This window comes from Sebastes fasciatus, chromosome 19, assembly GCF_043250625.1.
Source record: "Sebastes fasciatus isolate fSebFas1 chromosome 19, fSebFas1.pri, whole genome shotgun sequence".
NCBI classification, from domain to species: domain Eukaryota; kingdom Metazoa; phylum Chordata; class Actinopteri; order Perciformes; family Sebastidae; genus Sebastes; species Sebastes fasciatus.
The window spans coordinates 18,221,195-18,242,095 of NC_133813.1; the positions used below are offsets into that span (position 1 = coordinate 18,221,195).

Below are 20,901 nucleotides of genomic sequence, written 5' to 3' on the forward strand. Positions count from 1 at the left end.
TGCATTCGTTTTTTGTCTTTGTTTAGCACATTTTAAACTGTCTTTACCCAACATGCATGGTATCTTTTTTATCTGCACGACCTTAGCTGTAAGTCTGATTTGTCATTTTGTTAATTTGATGAAGTATAAGGCTGCCAGGAACCCAAAATACAAGAAAAATTACAGATGCCTATTACAATTTTTTGTGATAATCACTCAAAATGTTATTATAGAACAGTTCAATATTATAAAAAAATAGAGGGCTGCAACTAACAATTATTTTCATTGTCGATTAACCTTTCATTTATTTTCTTGATTAATTGAAAACTTGTTTGGTCTACAAACTGTCAGAAAATGGTGAAACAATGTCAATCAGTGTTTCCCAAAGCCCAAGACGACGTCCTCAAATGTCTTGTTTTGTCCACAACTCAAAGATATTCAGTTTACTGTCATTGAGGAGTAAAGAAACCAGAAAATATTCACATTTAAAAGGCTGGAATCAGAACATTTAGACTTTTTTTTCTTCTTATAAAATTACTCTAACCGATTATCAAAATAGTTGGTGATTAATTTAGTAGTTGAAAACTAATCAATTAATCTAAAAAATATTGTTTCACTATCCATGTCATGTAATATTTTAAATTATAATAGTCTATTTACATGTAAAATAATTTATCCCAACTTGTTTGTGTGCCTTTTTTATTGAAAGTCCATGTATGCCATTAATGCCCAGAAAATATGAACAATTCCGTTTTAAAATGTTCTTCCAAAAACAGTTTTTATGGTCCAGACATATGTGAGATATTATGTGAAAAGCCCCACATCTGCACTTTCAACTGTTTTTCTCAGCGTGTCTCTACATGTTATATAAATGAAGTTATGCTGCTGTAAATAAAACATGCTTCGCAGATGACTCATTGAGGTTAAATCATATTTTGTGCAATTTATTAACATTTGTTCAGACATATCTATCTTTATTTGACATACTGGAAGATTTATTGAGACTATGTTCTAAAACATTGTGATTCAGTATAAGTGATGATTTGTATTTTGTCTCTCTTCTATATACTGAAGCCTTGAAGAAACAGAAAAATGAATCGAATGCTGCTCAAATGTGTTATTTCTCAAAAACTGCCAACGGAAACATTTGGGAGATATATATATATATTTTTGAAATCCAAGACACGGATAATCAGGTGTGATGTGATGTCAAACAATAAAATGCATTTTACATCTGTTATGACTTCCTCAAAGCCATAAAGTTTTAAAATTGCTTGCTGTAGTTATTGGCACCTCTTGAAACGCACAAGCAATAGTGAAGAAGACATACTTGACAACTTCTCCTAAAAAAAAAAAAAAAAATCAGGCGGCTTTTCAATTCAAATTCCTCACAGGATACGGTTCTGAATGGAAGATACCAGCGATATGAGATAAAAGACAGCTGTGTGATGGTTGTGTGAATTTGAAAGACACAAAAGCAGCAAGCCGAGGTCACAAACACACCTCTGTCAATGAAATAAGCCTTTCTTAAGTCAAAGCCAAAGAATGCTAACATCTCAACCACCACCAAAAACATTTCTCTTTCTATTTCTCTCAGCCATACAGTTCAAAAACAGGCTGAATTCAATAGGTCATTCCTTTATTGTCAAAATTGATAGCCATCGCTATTTGATAAACAGACGCAGGCTGTTGAAAGAAAGATCTAGTCGAAGACAAGCAGATGCGAGACAATTCAAGACAGACAGAAGCAGAGACGCGAGATCAGAACGAGCGCTGATGTCGATTGCTGAATTGAACACGGAAAGAAAAACAGGAATAGAGACAAAAGGAAAAGGGCACGCAAAACAACACAGGAATGTTAAGTCGTCAGATGCCAGACTGTGATAGCTGAGGATAAGAGCATCCTGTAAGGCCTTCAGTTTTTAGGGCTACAACACTTCTCTATTGAGACTAGGTAGACTGTATCTTGACATGGTGCCCATGTAAAGTCTGCTGTACAAAACAGGAGTTGAGCCGGGGCAGCTTGAAGTGGTATCTCAGTTTGGCATGCAGGTTTTTTAAACCATTTCCAAAAGCTAAACCAGGAGAGACTGGGTCGAGAAAAAATACAAATCTTTGAAGAGCCAGACCTTCTCACCTCTGAAGAACTTTAAACATACAGTAGTTGTTACTGTAGCAGAGGAAATGTGAGTCGTGGCTTCCTTCACTTCCACCTCATCTGTAATTTTCACATATCAGGACACCTTGTTGTTTATCCGAGCTAATTTATTATCTCAAAGAAGAAGAATCTCAAGATTTCAAGGAGTAATGTCACCGCCCCAGACAAATGTCGGAGACTGATGTTCTGTTAAAAAGCATCTAAGCTGAATTTATTATGGATAGCATTTCCTGTGACAGGAATGATGGGAGAGGTGGTTTGTTTAGCTTGCAAAAAGAGCTTGATGAGCAAAATTGCAGCCAAATGTATAATTTCCCGCAGCTTTATGTTCACTTGTGGAAATTAAAAAGATGGATCATTAAACATGCCCGCAGTTTAGCCTACTTCGTCTTTTCTTTTACATGAATTATGTTTCGCCGTGTTTATCGTTAGAATAAAAACAGCTAAATTGTCTGCACGAGTTCTCTTGAGATCGTGCTGAGCAACTTTAAATTTATGCTGAGAATAAATGAGAAACAGAGCACATAAGAGGCCTGTGGTGTGAGGTTGTTTTTTAAATAAACCCTCATTCAAAATTTGTGGTGGCACACAGCACTTTGGAGCCGTGTTAGGGATTACATCTGTCAGGCTGCAATAGTCTCCGCACTCTCTCTCTCAGTTTTGCTCTTCCTGCCAAGAAATTATGGCGCTCGAGCACACACCAGCTCATTCACTGTGGGCCGTGTATGAAACGGTGATCAAAGTTAGAAAATTCTGTAAAAGTGAGCAGTTTTTGACAAAGTAAACCGGGGCGCTGCCAGCTCTGAATGTCCCTGCCACCGAATGTCTCGTTTTACTTAGAAATACTGTCTCAGAGAATATTCTCACGATAAAAGCAAGTGAAAGGAGATTTTATAAGCAGTTTAAGAGGAGTGGGGGGTATACTGTACATGCCCACACCGGACCTTAGGTTGGCCGAGTTTTTCATGTCGACTGTAAAGGTGCCACATAAAAGCATCATTGTTTGTGTGTAATATCTTAATTTGCATGCTAACTGTAGCTGTCAAATAAATGCAGTGAAGTAAAAAAAAGTACATTACACTCTGGAGTAGTAGTAGAAGTATAAAGTAGTACACAAGTAAAGCTCAAAATTGTACAAAAGTGCAGTACTTGAGTAAATGTACTTGGCTACTTTGCACCACTGATCAGATCCAATTCAGATAGAGTCAATTTACTAAGTGTTTGATTCTCCTCACTTCATGGCAATTTTTCAAGTCTAAAGGCCACTGGGGGCGTGATGGATAAACAACATCTCTCCCGTGAATATTTCGCATCAAAACTATTGGCAGTGATGCGAATTTGCAACAGTTGCAACACTTTTTTCAATAAAAGCTTTGAATAGATTTGCACAGGCAGAGGACCGACTACCGGGATCCTATTGATCCAGAGCAGCGTCTTGCAGTCTGTCGCAGGTAAATTGTATAGCCCAAACTACTGTAAGCTTTTTTAGTTTCCCTTTAGCAAATTAATCTGAGTGCATAACTGTTTACCAGAGGCAAATTCAGTGTATATGTCTAGGGCTTTTATTGTGAAAGGTTACGAACGGAGCTGCCTTTGTCAAGGTTGAAAGGAGCAATAAAGTTTGCCATATTGTTTCGTACTACGTAATCTCCGTGTTGTTGTACATTATAGTGTACGTATTGAATATGTCTTTTCCGCACAACGTGATTGGTTGATGCCTTTATTTGTGGTGTGAAAGCTCAGAAAATTCACTTTGTCGCTGCGAAATATTCGCGTTCTGTGTGAAAGTACTCATGACAAGAGCAACAATTTGAAAAAATATATTGACATGTGAATTAAGCTCACAAAAAATACCCCAAATAAAATGATTTCAGCCTTTGGTTGAAATGCCCATCATACATAGACATATCGTAATGCAATGTGTGATAAGGGCCTGCAAGTAGACAAAGCTTTGTTTTGGCAATATGATACATATCATGATACAAGGGTTACGATTCAATACATTGCAATATATTGTGATACTGTAAGCAAGGCGATACATTGCGATTTTTTTTTAAATTCTAATTTTAAGAAAACTGTCATAGTATAAATAACACATTACCATATGCATAAAATCTGAGTTTAGAAAAAGTTGTTTGGGATCTGCATTTGCATTTATCACAGTCTCAGGGCGCATCTCTTTGCAAATGAAATAACGTATTGACTGAGTTAATCTTTGCATGCAAACTATTAATTAAAAACCAATACAGTGTTCCTGAGAATCGATACAGTATCATAAAACATAATATTGCGATACTCGAGAGTTGAAGGATGAATTGTGGGTTCAAAAGGACTAAACTGGCAGCAGTAAAACCATTATTCTAAAACAGCACCAATAAGTTTAGAGTTGATCAAAGACAAATTAATCCAAGGTGAACTTAAGTAGGAAATTGAGAACGGTTTCTACCAAACAACACACCCAGTCGTCTTATACTTTAGATCAATAGCAGACTGTCCCGCTCTGGAGGTTTGATCACAATCATTCAGCTCGTTCAACCAGCAGGAGTTCTGAAGCCATAACACTGTTTCTTTTCCACAAACGTGTGCTTTTACCCGTCCGAACCCTTTCAAAATGTATTCCTGCAGTTTGCATACTGCGGCCGAGTTGAGACAGCTTCCTCTGAAAACACGCGTACCCCTGCCAGCCTCGCATCCTGCTGCGAGCCTCAGCTCAGCCTTTCAACTGTCTCCGTAAAGAAAAAGGATACCAATGGGGAGTCGGATACAAGCTCACTTTTTAAAAAGCATTCCACGTCGTAGTTTTTTTTTTTTTTTTATCAGATGTTTTCTCACAGAGCTTCCATCTTAAAAATGTGGCTTAGAGGGCAATTTTGTGCCTATTTAGTTTGAGTAATCTGCTACAAGAGATCTTGTAGATGTGAAATGAGGCCTGCAGATCATCTGTGATTTAGGTCTGGATTATGACTATGAGCAGATCCACAGGATGGAGGCCTGTACATTCACACAGGCTCTGTCTTATCTCACCCTATCTCTCCATACGTTTCTTTGTATCTCCCTTTCCTGGCAGATTTTGTTACTATGCCGCTAAATTTGTCGCTCTTCGTCAATTATCAAACATCTGTTCATCCCATTTCGTCCCTAATCATCCCCTCCTTTATCCCTCACCAACTAGTTAACCAGACTGCGCTCTGGATACAACAGTGGGCTTAGCTTTCCAAAAAGTGTCCTGCCTCCTATAAAACGTGGCCAACTTTTACATCTGCACCAACTAAAGCATCTGAAACAGCCTCAACAAAAACACAAAATCATGTTTTTACGATTACACTCTCTCATTTGCTCCAGACCTCGTAAAAAGAAGTTGCAAAACCTACTACAGTAATTTCAACATGAGTTAATTAAAGTTTGAGCCCTGTTTGTGTTGAATCCGTGTTGTTATTGCTGCATCAGCGAATGCCATCACACAATTTCGTAAAAAGCTTTCTTCTTCTTTCATTTGGTAAATATCTTTCAGCACTCAGGACTGACTAAACTCTTTAAAAAAACATTACGAAAGATAAATGGATGAAGACATTAGCCGTGTTTCCGTTCAATTTTCAAGTGAATTTTAAGTGGACTTTTGAACTGTTGCAAAAAAAAGAAATGCGATTAGGAGCGTTTCCATCAACTGGTTTGGAGCAAATAAATTCAGGTTGTCGGCTACAGCGTAGTTGGTCAGAAGTTGGCGCTATAGGCCTGCATGGCTATAATCTGCTAGTAAACAGAGTAGACGAAGTAGAGGTTGCGAACTGGAAACAAAACAAGTCGGCTTGGCCATCTAACCATCTATGAGAGAGAAATGGTGAGAGGTCATCAGGTATTTGTTTCTATTTATTGGCCATGTTTCATGCTGTCCAGAGACGAAGACAAGCATTTGCACATTATGGGAATATCTGAGAAGAAGCCGACAGCAAAAACAGCTGAATCCGTCATGTGAATTAAATGTTCGCTACGTTAGAATTTATTCGGCAAAGTCGTTTCTATAATCAATTAGCGCATCAGCTTTTTTTCAACAAAGGCAAAAACCATCTTAAACGAGCGTAAAAAACTACTTTTTTCGCAATTGAGGAAGTTTTATCAATTTTTCCATACAGCTTTTATAATGCAATACTTCAAAATGTGCATAAAAATATGTAAAAGGAAACATGGCTTTTGACTGACAGATTCTTACAGTTAAATAATCAATTTTAGGATATACTGTAAATATCAATAGTGAACAATGAACAAGATTGTCTTTGCAAAGAGCATTTTTATTTGTGTTTTGGCCTCATATCCTCATAAAAACTAAGCTCTGTGTTCTTTGCAAAAGCCCATAGCAATGGCTTGTGCAATTCACATTTCACATTCACAAGACACAAGAAAAGTTTTTAGAAAATGCTCAAAATGTGAACAGAATTTTTTTCTAAGCTGAGAAAGGAAGTTGTAGTTTCAAATATATCCATATAAGGAAGTCACAAGAACCAATACTTCGAGACTGAGTCAATGCCAAAATTCTGAAAACGTGATGGTACTCGTTTTTCTATATTACCGCAGTTATCGTACCCCAAGGTCAGGGCTCAAGAGGGTCCTGTCGTCCCCGGGACGATAGAAAATGTCCCTGATAGTGCTACATTGTGAACAACAAATCCGTGTTGAAATCGGCAGGAGGAGAACTAGTAACGTTAGCTGTTAGCAACCATTGGGCAGCACTCCTACTTGGCTAAATAACGGAGCTAACAGCTAGTGTTAACGGATTTTGCATTGAGTTACATTATGATGCGTTCAAGCTATATTCAGAAAAAAAATTGAATTTGGCAAAGGTAAATTATAACGTTGAGAAACTTGAGGCGGATTGTCAGGGATTCATAATAAATTTGCCTATGCAAACAGTAAGTGTATGTTAAAGTAGATTGGATTTATTATTATTATTATTTTTTTAAGGTGTTATAGAATTGGGTATCGAAAATCGTGGAATTTCACTGGTATTGGTATTGACTACTAGATTTCTGGTATTGTGACATTCCAAGTGCAGACATAGGCCCAGAAACCCTAACTCTTAAGATATGATTCTTGAGTTGGCACTCTCAATAAGATGCCAAATTTAAATGTTTGGATATATAAATAACTAACGAGTATAATAACTAAAACTGGTGCTCCGTGGCAACCCAGAATCCTGCATACGATGCACATACGCCAACAACACAGGCTCATTCATACTCCAGCGAACCAGAAAACTCCCCACTCTAGCGAAACAAAAAAGTATTCAATAACTCCGCAGTGAGAGTGAGAGAGAGAGAGAGAGAGAGAGAGAGAGAGAGAGTGGAAGCCACAAATCACACAAGTCATGTTTTCCTCTGTCTCTTCATATCTTCATCCCCTCTGGGCAGCGTGTTGCTCTCCTTTATGTCTTAGCCCCGGAATGAAAAGGGACAGCTCCTTCCTAACAATTCCCACTCAGAATCATCAATAGATGCACTGCCGCTACAGCCACATATATAATTTTCGTTTCCCTTTCATAATAGAAGAGAGGTATTTCTGGTCCAAATGAAAGTTTAGCCCCTGGGCAGGCATGTTAAGAGCCCGTTCCAGGTGCATAAGGAAATACTGCTGGGTTTGAATGGGGTCAGGGGTGAGGAGTTCAACTCTTTCAATAAATCAGCGCAAGCCGTTGTGACAGGCGTTCACCGCTATGACTGGGAGAGAAGTGTGGGCTGTATGAAATATGTCTTTCAAGTGCAGAGACTGGGGCCTTTGACCCGATGAGTGCAACAAAATGTATATGTTTAGGAGCCTTTCACTCAGCAGCCTAACAGCCGGTTAGTTCTTCAGAGTGGCTGACAGGTTTATCCTCCCATTTAAGAAGAGACAGAGATGTACCAGATGATACATTACAGACCATCCTGACATGTTAACATCAAACTGGTCGAATGTTCTTCATGGTTGTCTGGGTTGTTTTTAAGATCGTAAATATGTAAGCTAGTACTACACTTCTGAAGAGGAAGAAGAATGGAAAACAGTGACACATGGTCAGTAAGTCAGTGTGTCACATCCCATAAAAGACCAACGTTGACATCACAACTTTCCATCTGTTGCGAATGTATTTTAAAGTAGTAAAAGATCAAAGATGAAGAATACTGTTACTGATAAGATGTCAATACAAGAAATTAATTTAACTAAGTAATATAGCTACATTTAATATCAAGATATCGATGAGAATATTTTTGGAATTTATTTACATGCAGGAGGGATTCATAGGAAACGATGCATGTAATCCAGCGTGACTGACTGTAACTCTATCTCGCTCTCCTACGGCCGAATCAAGTTAAGTTACTGCTAATGCAAACCAAACATGTTCTACTAGTTTACATTAAAAGCGTTCAACTAGTGAAACACGGGGCTTGTATTGTGAAGCAGTCACAGGAAGTGTATGATTGATTATTGACGGACTTCTTTATTAAAGCAACAAAGGTTTGTTTGGCTGCACTGTAAACAGGAACACCAGTTGCTGAATTGACTGCAGTTCATTTTTGCTGCTGGATGCTGGATATACTAACATTGCAACCAAACTCTTCTGCAATTCCCTGGAGTCAAAAAGCGATGACCGGTTCTCGACAACACTGCACGCGTTCCGAACGGCCACATGCTCCAGACGGGCACAGCCTCTCGACAACGCTGAAAGCAGCAATACCGAGAACCAAGCACTTGGCCTGTTCCAAACAGGCATGCGCTCTGAACGGGCACTGCGCTAGTCTAACTAAAATGGAAGGAGTCTATCGATTTTCTCGACAACCATTCCTCCGATCGACTTCACGCTTGGCGAGTGTATTGCTGAAGACATTTTTTATTAGTAGTGCGCAGTGGTGTAGTGGAGGGTATGCGCAGGTATACACAATAGGCTTGCAGTGGTAGTCGGTGTTACCGGTGTTACACGCTGGTCGGGCGTACACCGATTACATTACGTACCTACCGCCCCCACTGTCGTTGCATTTTTTTAAAGAAATAAAACCCATTTAGTTCATTTTTGCGTATCAGAGCCGTGTTATCAATACATAGTCGGACGATGGACACAACTGCGGAGCAGCGTCGGGTGGAAAACTGCGGCCCCCGTAGCGAAATCTCTAGACACACAGCCACCCGACGTTAAAGTAAGTAAGCGCGCTGACTGTCATCTTTTCTTGTAAAATTTCCGGTGTAATCGGTAACACCGGTGTTGTCACAAGTTTATTAACCGTTGGGGAAATGTCCTCACCGTTAGTAGTACACCCACCTCATCAATGACCACTACACCACTGAAAGTGTGTTATTTAAACACTCTCCGTCGCTCCCTACAAATGCAAAACTTTATGCCGAGTACAGCTCGCTCTCTGTCGATGTTCGTGTGAGCTTTTGCACCCAAATACTCTAGCATTGTAAAGGAAGCGCAGTGTCAAGTGTGAAGTTGTTTGGTTCTCGAGAAAGCTGCAAGTAGCAATACCAGATACAAAACAATCGGTATGTTACGAACAGGCTCTGCAGTAGTAACTTTAAATCCAAGACCAATCTGATAAAATAAATGTGTTCATTTGTTTGTCATTGCTTTAGAAAATCACTCGTATGAGCATTGTCTGTTCAGATACCCCCACTGGTAGGACAAAATACTGTTACCTCATCTGCCACTTCAGTGGTTAATGTTTGGCCTTTTGTCTCTATTCCAATACAAATTCAATGCTACAAGTGAAAATGAAAACCTTGAAAAAAAGTTGCAGCATAAAGGTGTCATTCAAACTTTTACCCAAATCCAGGTTTGGCAGACGTTCCGCCCCTGCCGGCTCGCTTCCCTGCCCTAGTGTGTGGTAGGTCTGGCCTGGATTTTAATGGTGCTGTATGACATCTGTGTACTCATGTCAGCGACTGCCCCAAACAGTTGTAAACTGGCTGTTTATGAGGGCGAGGTGCTGTGAAAAAAGCACCACATTTCTGACTTTCACACCATCTGGGGGAGAAAAAAGCGAAGGAGGGCAGCGACCGCAGTGATGTAGTGCTCGGTGTGAAAACACACTGGAGGGATTTGGGCAAGCTATGTGTAAGATTTGGCCTGGGGATAGGAATGTCCAGTCAATCAGCTATAACTCTGAGCCTCAGATATTACACACACAGGGATAGTTAAAGCACAGTTTATATGCAAAATGCAATCTAAGTAATCTATCTATTTTATGTTTGTTTTTTTTCTTCCCTGAATTTTCTTAAGAGTGCTTGCTAAATAAGTTTAAATGATCTTGTCTGCCAATATAATATTGTATATTCTCTTTATTGAAGATGATATACTGAGGGATATACTCTATGGTGTTTTATGGCTGCACCATTCAGTCCAATGGAAATATTACAGATGTCTTGTGCATCATTTTAGACACATTTCCCAACACATATGGCATATATACTATCCTTAGAAATGTTGAGATCTCCTCTAGATTTCAAAATAAAAGCCGGTGGGTTTGAACAAGGTTTGGTTGCACTGCCAAAGTGCTGTTTTAGTGTCTTTGTTTGTTCTTTTGTCTCATTTATATAATCTTATTTGCAGATAACATATAGGATCAAATGCTAAAGGTGACTCTGCAACAGAAAAAACAAAAAAAATACCACCTTTAACACTAATTTTGTCATATTCCTTCTTTACTATTATAAATGTAAATGTGGCTCAGTCAGTACACGGTGCAGAGTCTTCAACTGCAGCGGAGTACAGTGTATTAAGTGACGATTTCCCCGCTCCAGTACCAACAGCTACCCACACACTGACAAGTCAAGGTGCTCTGTGTGAGTTATGAGTTCATGTCAACCTCTGTCATGAGCCGCAGCTCCATTTATTACCGCCTACCCACCGCACTAAACAGCTCACTGACCGAGGGGTATTCACTTTAGCGCGGTCCTACCAACCTAAATAGCAAAAGATCCAAAGGGCGAACCTTAATTGTCTGTGAAAAGAGTCAAACATTTCAAAGTACAGTAACCGTCAGAGCCTGTCAACCACACTGGCAATTACGCCACCGCAAATATTTAAATTTGTGGTTTTGGAGCGGAGTTTTGAGGGGGGAATCATGATGTGCTAAGCAGCTTGGGGTTGAGACTGAAACATGGATGCATTCAAGTTCAGCCTGGAGAGAGGGGGAAAAAAAAAAAGAGACAAGAATCAGTAAGAGCCGGCAGAAACGGAGCCCTCGGCCTTCAGCGATATGTAAACACATCATTTTATTAAAGTCAAGAGTGCCAGCGTATATGGCAGAGATTATAAAGCGAACACGGGTTCAGATTGTATACATGGATTGGGTTACTGTACCTATGGAGCGCAGCAATAACCGCTTCCATATGCCTGTCTGAACATATGGCGCTTTTTAAACATCATCATTTACGTTGAGTGATGGCCGTGCTATTTCAGACAAACAGATGGGGGGGAAAAGACAAATTTCCAGGAGGTATTTACTTACAGTACAGTAAAGTATGGCGAGGCATGACAATGCCCTAAACTCAAAGCAGGGTAGAGACGCAGCAGCGGTTTAGTTATGCATCGGAAAACTGGAAAGATTTCTGCCCTTATGGATACGACTAGAGCGCTTTATGTTACGTTCCATCCAAGTTACTCTTCCAAAAATGCTGCAGGCCTGCTGAGATTCAAACGCTTCATGACAGAGTGTAAGAACTGGCAAACCTTATCTGTCAAAAGTACTACTCCAGCCAGTAAGAAGGTTTTGTTGCTCAACAAAAATAAGCAGCACTGAAAGCTTGCTAAATTCCCAAAAACTGCTGTCAGGACTTTTTTTTATTCACAAACTGTTGGATGTGGATGTCAGTAAAGGTTGAAGCAACCGTTCTGCTACCCTATGATCTCTATTTTGTTTAATTTAGCACAGAAAGCTATTCAGAAAAATCTGAAAAAAACTGATATGATAAGGAACTTTGTGTTGAGTAATCACCATAAATCACCTCACAACGCCCCCATGATATTAAACAAACTACTGGGTGGTCATCATGGGTGTGCGCTACAGAAGTAGCTCTTATCATCTCCCAGTCTCTCTCTCTCTCTCTTTCTTTGTTCATGTCTTTCTGTTCTGTGTAATGAAGCGAAACATGCAAAATCCTCTGGACGAGACAACTTGGTGAGAGGAAGATGGAAATCAGACAGACACACCAAAATGAAACTGAGTGTACTTTGGGTTGGATGAAGAAAGACAGCAAGTGTGCAGAGAGAGAGGGGAGAGAGGCATAGAAAGATGTGTGTGTTCCTCTGGGCTGACCAGTGACCACTTCTGTTTGTTTGACTGTTGCCTTTCTGACCACTACTCTGACCAGACCGCTGCAAAAATAAAATAAAAAACGTTTCTCCAACAGCGAGGGCTGGGATGCAACATTGGTCACAGGCCTCATTTTGATGAGTCTGGATACAACCAAAGAACCAATATCTCAGAAATAAGTAGTTTCGTATAGGACTCTTATGACTACTAGTTACACGAGTGTGCTGACTAATTGAATACTTGATTTAATTGGAAAATCAAACAAACTGCATCTTGTAATGTGTTATTCCTTTTCAAGTGTATTTACTGATTTGGCGTCAAGGTGTAAATGACTATTGACAAATGGCATGTGGTTCCAGACAAAAAAAAATCTTAAAGAGGACGTTCTGTCTAATCCAGGGCTGCCCAAAGTGGGGCCCATGGGCCAAATTTGGCCTACCGTAAGGTTCGATTTAGCCCAGATTGCCGGCGATCCAGACCAACTTTACTGTCTTTTGGAGGCTGTAGCAGGCTGTTTTAGAGCTACGGTGGAGATATTGGTTTCATAAAAACAATAGAAAACCTAGGGAATTAATTGGTACCAACCATACACAACGCTCCAAAGTGAGGCTAAATGTTGACGGGGAAAACACTGAGGTCAAATCCAGCTTTGGGCCCTTCTGTGTTTGCATGTCCTCCTTGTGTTAGCGTGGGTTTTCTCCGGGTTCTCCGTCTTCCTCCCACAGTCCAAAGACATGCAGGTTAGGTTAACTGTTGACTCTAAATTGCCCGTAGGTGAGAATGTGAGCGTGACTGGTTGTCTTGTCTCTAGGCGTCAGCCCTGTGATAGTCTGGCGACCTGTCTAGGGTGTATCCCGCCTTCGCCTAATGTCAGCTGGGATCGGTTCCAGCCCCGTCCCCACGCCCCGGAATGGGATAAGCGGTTACAGATAATGGATGGATGGATGAAAACACAGGGGTCCCTAGATCTCTGACTGCATGATATGTGAATGAAAGTGGGTTTCTATGGGTACCTACAAGTCTCCCCTTTACAGACATGCCTACTTTGTGATAATCCCATGCAGTTTGGGTCAAAAACATGCAGTTTTTTTTTTAATACAGTATAAATGTGTTATTTTCGCCTATTCTAAAAATGATGCATTTGAATATTTCTGCATACCGGAGTCTCTAAACAGCCTTGGAATTTCATAAAATTGGGTAAGACTGGGAGCCCAATTGTACTCAGCAGGTGGGATTTAATGTGTTAACTATGTAAAAGCAAAACGAATATTCAATTAGGGGAACTTGGGATCGTAGTACCATTTTGCATCTCAACAGTACAATACAATAGGTGTATGCTTTAGTTCCAGTTTTGGCCCTGCAAGGGAAAGAGTTTGGGTACCCCTAGTCTAAAACCGGAGTTTCCCCAACTTTCTTGGTAAGAAATATCGTGAGAATGCTGATACATGCTTGTACGCTATGAAAAAATATATAGATGTAAAAACAAATATTCTTATCTTTGTTTTTTCCTTATCTAATGATGGCTCGAGACTCGGTCCACAAAGTGCAGACACTCATAGAAAACAAGACAGAGAGGGAATGAGTGCTTGGCTGTGTGTGTGTGTGTGTGTGTTATGCTGTAAGCACATGAGAAATCATTTAGGGTTAGAAAATGTTAGCTCTGGTTTGGCAGGGTGCGACTCTCGACCATTAATGCTTTCTCCATAAACAATTTCCAAACCTCAAAAAAAATATTTCTTCCCGGTAGACACAGATAATAAAAAAAAAAAAAAACTGCACACTCATACATTTTTCTTCACTACTGTTTCACTTTTAATACTACATGATCTCATGGTTGTGGAGTTCAGCTTCTTAATTATGACTTTATGACATATCTGCCTCATACAACAAGAAGTAATTCAACTACAGATCAAGATTGATGATCTTGTTTTACTGCAGTAGCGACGAATAGCGAAAGATATTTCATTTTTAAAATAATTAATGACACAGATTTGTTTATATAATGGTGGGAGGTTTTTTTTAGCAAAGAACAGCGTTTTCCTTATCAGATTAAAAGTTGTCGCAATGTGCTTTTTCAGACGTTTAACCTCATCAATCCTGAATGAGACACTTTTACGCTCAACTCCAATAAGTTTCCTTTGGCGAAGCACAATCTGCATCCAACCAGGCAATTTTGACAGGGGATATATTATCATGTACAAACTGTTTTGTTAACTTGTTGTGGCAATAAAGCTTATTATAGGGGGAAAAAATGGAAAAACCCTCAACATTTTTCCACATAGGTCAGTGAGGAGTCTGCAGGCCAAACCCCTGCAGGCTAATGGGACCATTACACGGGAAGAGAGGTATGCTAAATATGTGGCTAATTCCTCCCAATCCCATTTAGTTTGAAGTCTAGATAAATTTCAAGTAATCATAATTTACCTAGAGCTCGCAGCATTACAATTTAAAGTCTTCTGCAACGCGTCACACTGACAGTTCGGTAAATTATTAGCTAAATGCAGAATAGGCAATAATCACATCCCGAATCTGTCGAGACGTCCTTTTGCACAGATTCAGTTATACATGAGATGGTCGCTGATAAGATGCTCTCACACCTCATCGTAACAGGGAAGTCGAGTACGCCGACATAATGGGCTCCATTGTAGTGTGTGTGTGTGTGTCTATATGTGTGTGTGTGTGTGTGTCCTCTGACCCCTCCAGGGATAATTAAGGACACATTTTACCCAGATCTGTCGTGGGGGCTGGGGAGTGTGTCTGTGTGTGTGTGTGTGTGTGTGTGTGTGTGTGTGTGTGTGTGTGTGTGTGTGTGTGTGTGTGTGTGTGTGTTCATGCATATGCACATGTGCGTGCACCCTAATGCGCCCCATCCCGTTCCTTGTACACGCCGACCCAACCTGCCCTCCGCATGTCTAAGACTAGTGCTTCTGGGCTGATTGCCCGTATCACTTTCACTCACCGGCTCATACACACACACACACACACACACTCATGCACACAAGTACACACGGAGGCACACACCTTTTTAGACCAAGCCCTTGTAAAGGCACCTCCTCAGGGACACGCTGTGAAATGTACTCCTTGTTAGGGCTTGAGTGTGTGTGTGTGTGTGTGTGTGTCTGCTTTTCCTCAGCTGTTTCCTGCCAGCTCGGAGACCAACAGACTGTGAAGGCCTCTCTCTCTCTCTCTCTCTGCTCAAACTTTGCTGCGTCTCTGCTTCTAAATGACCAAAGAAACTTTGGATGAAGATGTTTCTGACGATGTCATCACAGGGAAAAACTGACTGTGAAATTGATGGCACTAAAATGTGATCCCCTCTCCTTCATACATATATCCCATAATGAGCTAAATCAAATTTTGGGGCGAACAGATTCTTTCCAAAGTATATGTGCCCTTCACCGTAATAAATTTCATACATTTTGTTGAAGCTTTTATGGTTTCAGTGATGATAGATTGACTTAGTTAACTTAAAAGTCCATATTGTGCCATTTCTGCGTGAGTGTGATGAGGTGCACATTTATGAGACGCAGAATGGACATTCTAATTCAAGCATTAAGCTGTACTACACTTCCATTAAATTATACACTTTATTTTCTTACACTTGATGATAGATTTATGACTGGATCTGTTTTATTTTTGATTCATTTGCTCTTCCATCTTTCTTTAGTTCATTGCATAAGGTGAAGAAATTACACATTTTGCATCAAATGTTTTAGATTCAAAGATTTAAATTGATTTACAAACACTTGATTTCTGGTAATTTCCTTGAGTGGAAGTTGTTTAAAGGAATTATTTACATTAAAATATATAAATAAATGAAAAGTAATGAGAGCTGCAATGATTACTCAGTCGACAATAATTTATTATCAGCTACTTTGATAAGTTACTTTTCAATTAAAAACACCAAACATTTGTAGTTTTCAGCTTCTCAAATGTGAGTATTTCATTCTTTTCTGTGTCATATTTGAAAGAATCTTTCGGTTTTGGCTATTTGAATACATCACCTTGGGTTGCGTAAAATTACAATGGGCATTTTTCTGTATTTTCTGACACTGTATAGACAAAATTATAAATTGATTAATCGAGAAAAGATTAATCAATATGAAAATAATTGTTAGTTGAAGCCCTATAAATGATGTTCCTCCAAGTTCCTCCAAGAAATAAGAAAAAGACTAATTTGAATGCTTATTTCCTGCTACAGTTACCCTGCTAGAAACAAAATAAAATAAAGTTTGGAGACATCTGGTCACAATAACTAAAACTACTTATTCATGGAAATGGTAATTTACCTGCAGATGTAATTTGCCTTGTGTATATGTTTAGACTTGTAGCATTTGTATTATTTCTTCTGCTATTCGAGCATACTTTATTTGAAATTTTGCACGTAAACACAGGTTACTTTAAAGTACGTACATATAGTGTTATGTTGGTGTTTGTCTCTTTTTTTTTTGTATGTGTGTTTGCAAGATGTCTTGTTATATTTTTAAATGTTAGATATGCAGCACTGTCTTATGTGGGATGCGTTAAATGTTTGGCATGACATAAAAAGTTAACTAAAAAACTTTATCTAGACCCACCTGAGCGAATGATTGCGAAATCGCTTCGCCGGCGTCTCACACTTATTAGGTGTGAACAATGCTTTGATTAAACAACCAGAGTCCAAACCAGCCAATGAGACTCCCACAAGACAAAGACTGTCTGCCTTAGATATGCATCATCCAACCAAGAAACATGAACACACACACACACACACACACACACAGAGGCATCCCTGCTTAAGTAGACAACTTTGTGGAAACGTCTTTGCTGTTATCTGGTCTCTGTATCCTCCCTGTTTCAAGTCAAGTCTCTTATCAGGCTCTTATGAGGTTGCTGCATACTTATAGAGGAATTCAAAGAATTGAACTGACATTTCTAAAACTATGTGAAAGAGACTCAAACAGGCCACATGTCTGTTTCTGGTCAGTCCTGAACTGATAAAAGCATTTTTATTGAGCCTCTGCTTTAGAGAAACACCCGACACGACTCGGTTTTATTTGGACCATGAGCTGATAAAGCTGTAGGTCAATGGTTTCGTCTAGTCTAGTTTAGTTTAGCTGATCAATTGCAGGGCTGCTTATCAACAGTATCAACACACAATGAGAGGAGCAACTGAAAAAAGAAAATGGGAATTTGTCATAAAAGGCAAGTAAGAGAGGTGTCTTGGGAAACAATGTGAAATCCTGAAAGATAGAACATCGCATGCATTCGTCACAGCCAGTAAAGAATCAGCGAGTTCCACCTCACCGATCAGATTTTTCGTCTCCACTTTCTTAAGTCGTCTTTGTTTTCTCTTTCTCTACATGAGTTTGTTAAGCTGCTCAGTTTGTTAAGCTCTCCTTTGCAGAAGTGCTCTGCCTCACAAAAAGAGGAATTTAAGTCACTTTGTTGTAGAGATAAAAGTAATCTCATTGAAGTTTGATGAACGGAGACTAATGAAGACCTAAATGTTAAAACACACAGGGCTTCTGTGTAGTTGATGCTTGAATATCAATTCATTTTTCTTTATCCCATTTTATATTCCTTTATAATATGTATTCAACACCAACCTGCTCCGAAGGCGAAGAAGAAGCTCTTGTCAGGGTGCTCCTCTAGCAGTGCCTTAACCCTCTTTCCCATCCTCTCATTCCTCTTGTAGATGAGTTCCTGTCGAAAGTAGCTGTCTATTTCCTGGGCGGTCACCTGCTCGCTGGGCGGCAGCGTCACATTGTTGAAGTTAGGGACCTGGAAGGGTGCAGGGATGATGGTTCGGTTAAGCCACAATGGTGAAAAGGAGAAGAGATTTATTTTGCTTTCCCAGCACTTTCATTCAATTTTCACAAAGAAAATTGAATTCTAAAAACTCAAAAATGTGTATTTGAACTGACCAAGGTGCATAGTTGAGAGGAAGAATAACAAATAATAGAGAGAAAGACATGGCGAGGATGATGGAAGGAAGAACTAAATTGGCGACAGTATAGAGAAGCTGTTAGAAGGGAGGGTGCAGGAGGAGGAGTGGGGGGGCGAAAGGTCGGTCAGAGGGTTAGGGGTGAAGGTACGAGGTCAAGGGTCATGTCACTGGGACACTCCAAAAGGTCAATGGGTCAATATGACTCTTGGCTTATTAACTAGAGGGAAAGTAGTTAAAGTCCACTGCCACATAAGACACGATAAGATAAGACTGACCTGTGAGGTGTCATGATTGAAGATGATGGAGTTGAGATCACCACAGTTGTAGTGTCTGATGAGGTCTTCGGTGGTGTATGGGACCTGTAGGCTTCCTGCCCTTAAAGACTCCTGCTGTAATAACGTCTGGTTCAGGGCGAAGATCACCTAGAATGAGAAATGACAATTAGTTATTGATCGATTTATTTGTATACCCCGATGGCTCTCTGGCCTCATGTACTGATTCAGCAAGAGCAAGTAAATGTGTGTGTACGTAACCAAATGAAGCTACAGGACTAATAATGCATGGCTTTGCTCATGTTCACCTGTTTCATCTTGAAAAAAGTATATAATACGAATATATTCACTCAAGTTAAAGAACTTCCTTGAGTTTAATATTAATTAAGTAGTGTAAAACTACTCAAGGAAGTAATGTTTCGAGTTCAGGCTAGTGCACGCCAAGGGTAGAGTACGAGCAGGGAGGCATCTGATTGGTTCTTTCCAAGCGGACCGCGAGGCAGTGATTGGTAGAGGTTTTTACAGGATTACAGCAGCTACAGATGTCGGCTCTTTTCCTGTCCTTTTTCAGAGCTGTCAGGGTGTAAAGACCATTTCAACCAATATAACAAATAGTGTATACTGGATAACATCGCCAACCCAACCCTTTAAGTACGGAAGTTACTCTTATGGACACCAACACCGGTCTCCTTGGGGAGAAACTGGTGTTTTTTGACCCACCCATCCACCCCGACCTCCTCCATATGCTGCATTTGTCGCTTTTTATGCTTCCTGGTTCACGATTGTGTGGATTACATACAAATTGTTTTTTTTGGAATATACACAAATTACAGTGCATTATGTTTCTTATAGGTACAGCTACAAACGGTGAATGAGATCAGCCTGCATTGCCATAGAGCCACGCTGCTAGCAAGTCTAGAATTCACCCAAGCATCTCACACAAATATCTTTTTATTACATCTCGTTGAGTGACAGAAACCCAGACGTGATCTAAAACCCAAACAGGTGAGTTAAAAAGCGTTCAGATTTACTGAACTAACTATTATAGTAAAGGAGACAGTTTTCCCTGCCAAAACCCTCCATGCTCTACTGCAGAGATTTCAGCTATTGTGCGAGCGTGAAATCAGCCAGTGTTTGGCGAGAGGGCCCTGGTGAGCCTGCCGCCTATGATCAGCACCGCGAGGACACACATATGCATACATGCACACGAATACACACAAACACGCACTCTGAAGGTCCGACGCTCTCTACACACAGAGAAACCGCCGCCGCTCACCTCGGCACATGCTCTCACCCTTCTGATCTCTCACACACACACACAAACACACACACACACACACACCTTTCACCCTGCGAGCCATTGATCTCGAGTCCCATAAAAGAGGAAAGTTTGTATGGCTTATTTGTTTCTCAATGGGAGCAATCAGTCAGAGTGAAGATGTGTTTTGTCAGCTGTGGAACTATGTAAATGTGTCTACAGTACGTCTGTGTGTTTTCACAACTTCGGCGTGCATCTGTGAATGTGTTTGTCCGTGTGTATGCGCTCTCAGATCTCAAATGAATCTGTATTGATATGCATACCCGTACGCCAAACCAGGCCGACCCAAGCGGCTGTGGGTGTGTTTTTTTTTCATGTTCTGTTTTCTAAGGTGCTCCTGATGACACTTTTCTCTGTCGGCCGGCCCATTGTGGGAGCCCTCGGTGTAGCAGAGGAGAGGAGGAGAGGAGGGCAGCCTGGAGCAGATGCCTTCTTGTCAGGGGACAAAGAACCCCTCCGTCACCCTCTCTTCTCCTCTCCCCTGCGCTCCCTCCAGCTTTCATCGGGCCGCGCATCAAAGTGGCGCTCTGCATATGAAAAGGGCCCCGTCTTTATGCCACGCAAATTAGCCTATCGCCGCCCCTCCCCGACTCATTTCACAAAAAACACCCTCACATCTGTGCCACGTCCGTGAAGGAAAGGCCCTCATCTGCACGGTTCTCCCCTCTTTCTCAGCCTCTCTCTTCTCCTCTTTCTCCGCTCGCCGTGCCTTTCAGCCCCTTAAATTATGGCTGTGAAGGGAGGAGGAGGAGGAGGAGGAGGAGGAGGAGGAGGTGGGGGAGGATCAGTCATAGGCAGATAAAAAGAAAGAGAGTTTTAAAAAAAAAGGGGTGGGGGTGAGGTTAAGGGATGGAAAGAGATAGACAGGAGGAAAACACGAGCAAGAAAATGAGGAAGGATACAGAAAACAGGAGCGGAGTGAAAGAAAGAAAAACCCTTAATGAATGATTTCTTTCTCTCCGCTGTGA

At 40.5% G+C, this 20,901-nt stretch overlaps 1 protein-coding gene across 1 annotated transcript in view; it reads right to left on the minus strand.

Moving 5' to 3' along the window:
• trabd2a (TraB domain containing 2A) overlaps positions 1–20,901 on the minus strand; it is a 69,704-nt gene that overhangs the window by 17,476 nt on the left and 31,327 nt on the right. The window contains exons 3-4 of the mRNA XM_074617871.1: positions 18,619–18,765; positions 18,003–18,177 (exon numbers count right to left, since the gene is read on the minus strand). Of these exons, the coding sequence (XP_074473972.1) occupies positions 18,003–18,177; positions 18,619–18,765 (322 nt within the window). The remainder of the gene's footprint in view (positions 1–18,002; positions 18,178–18,618; positions 18,766–20,901) is intronic.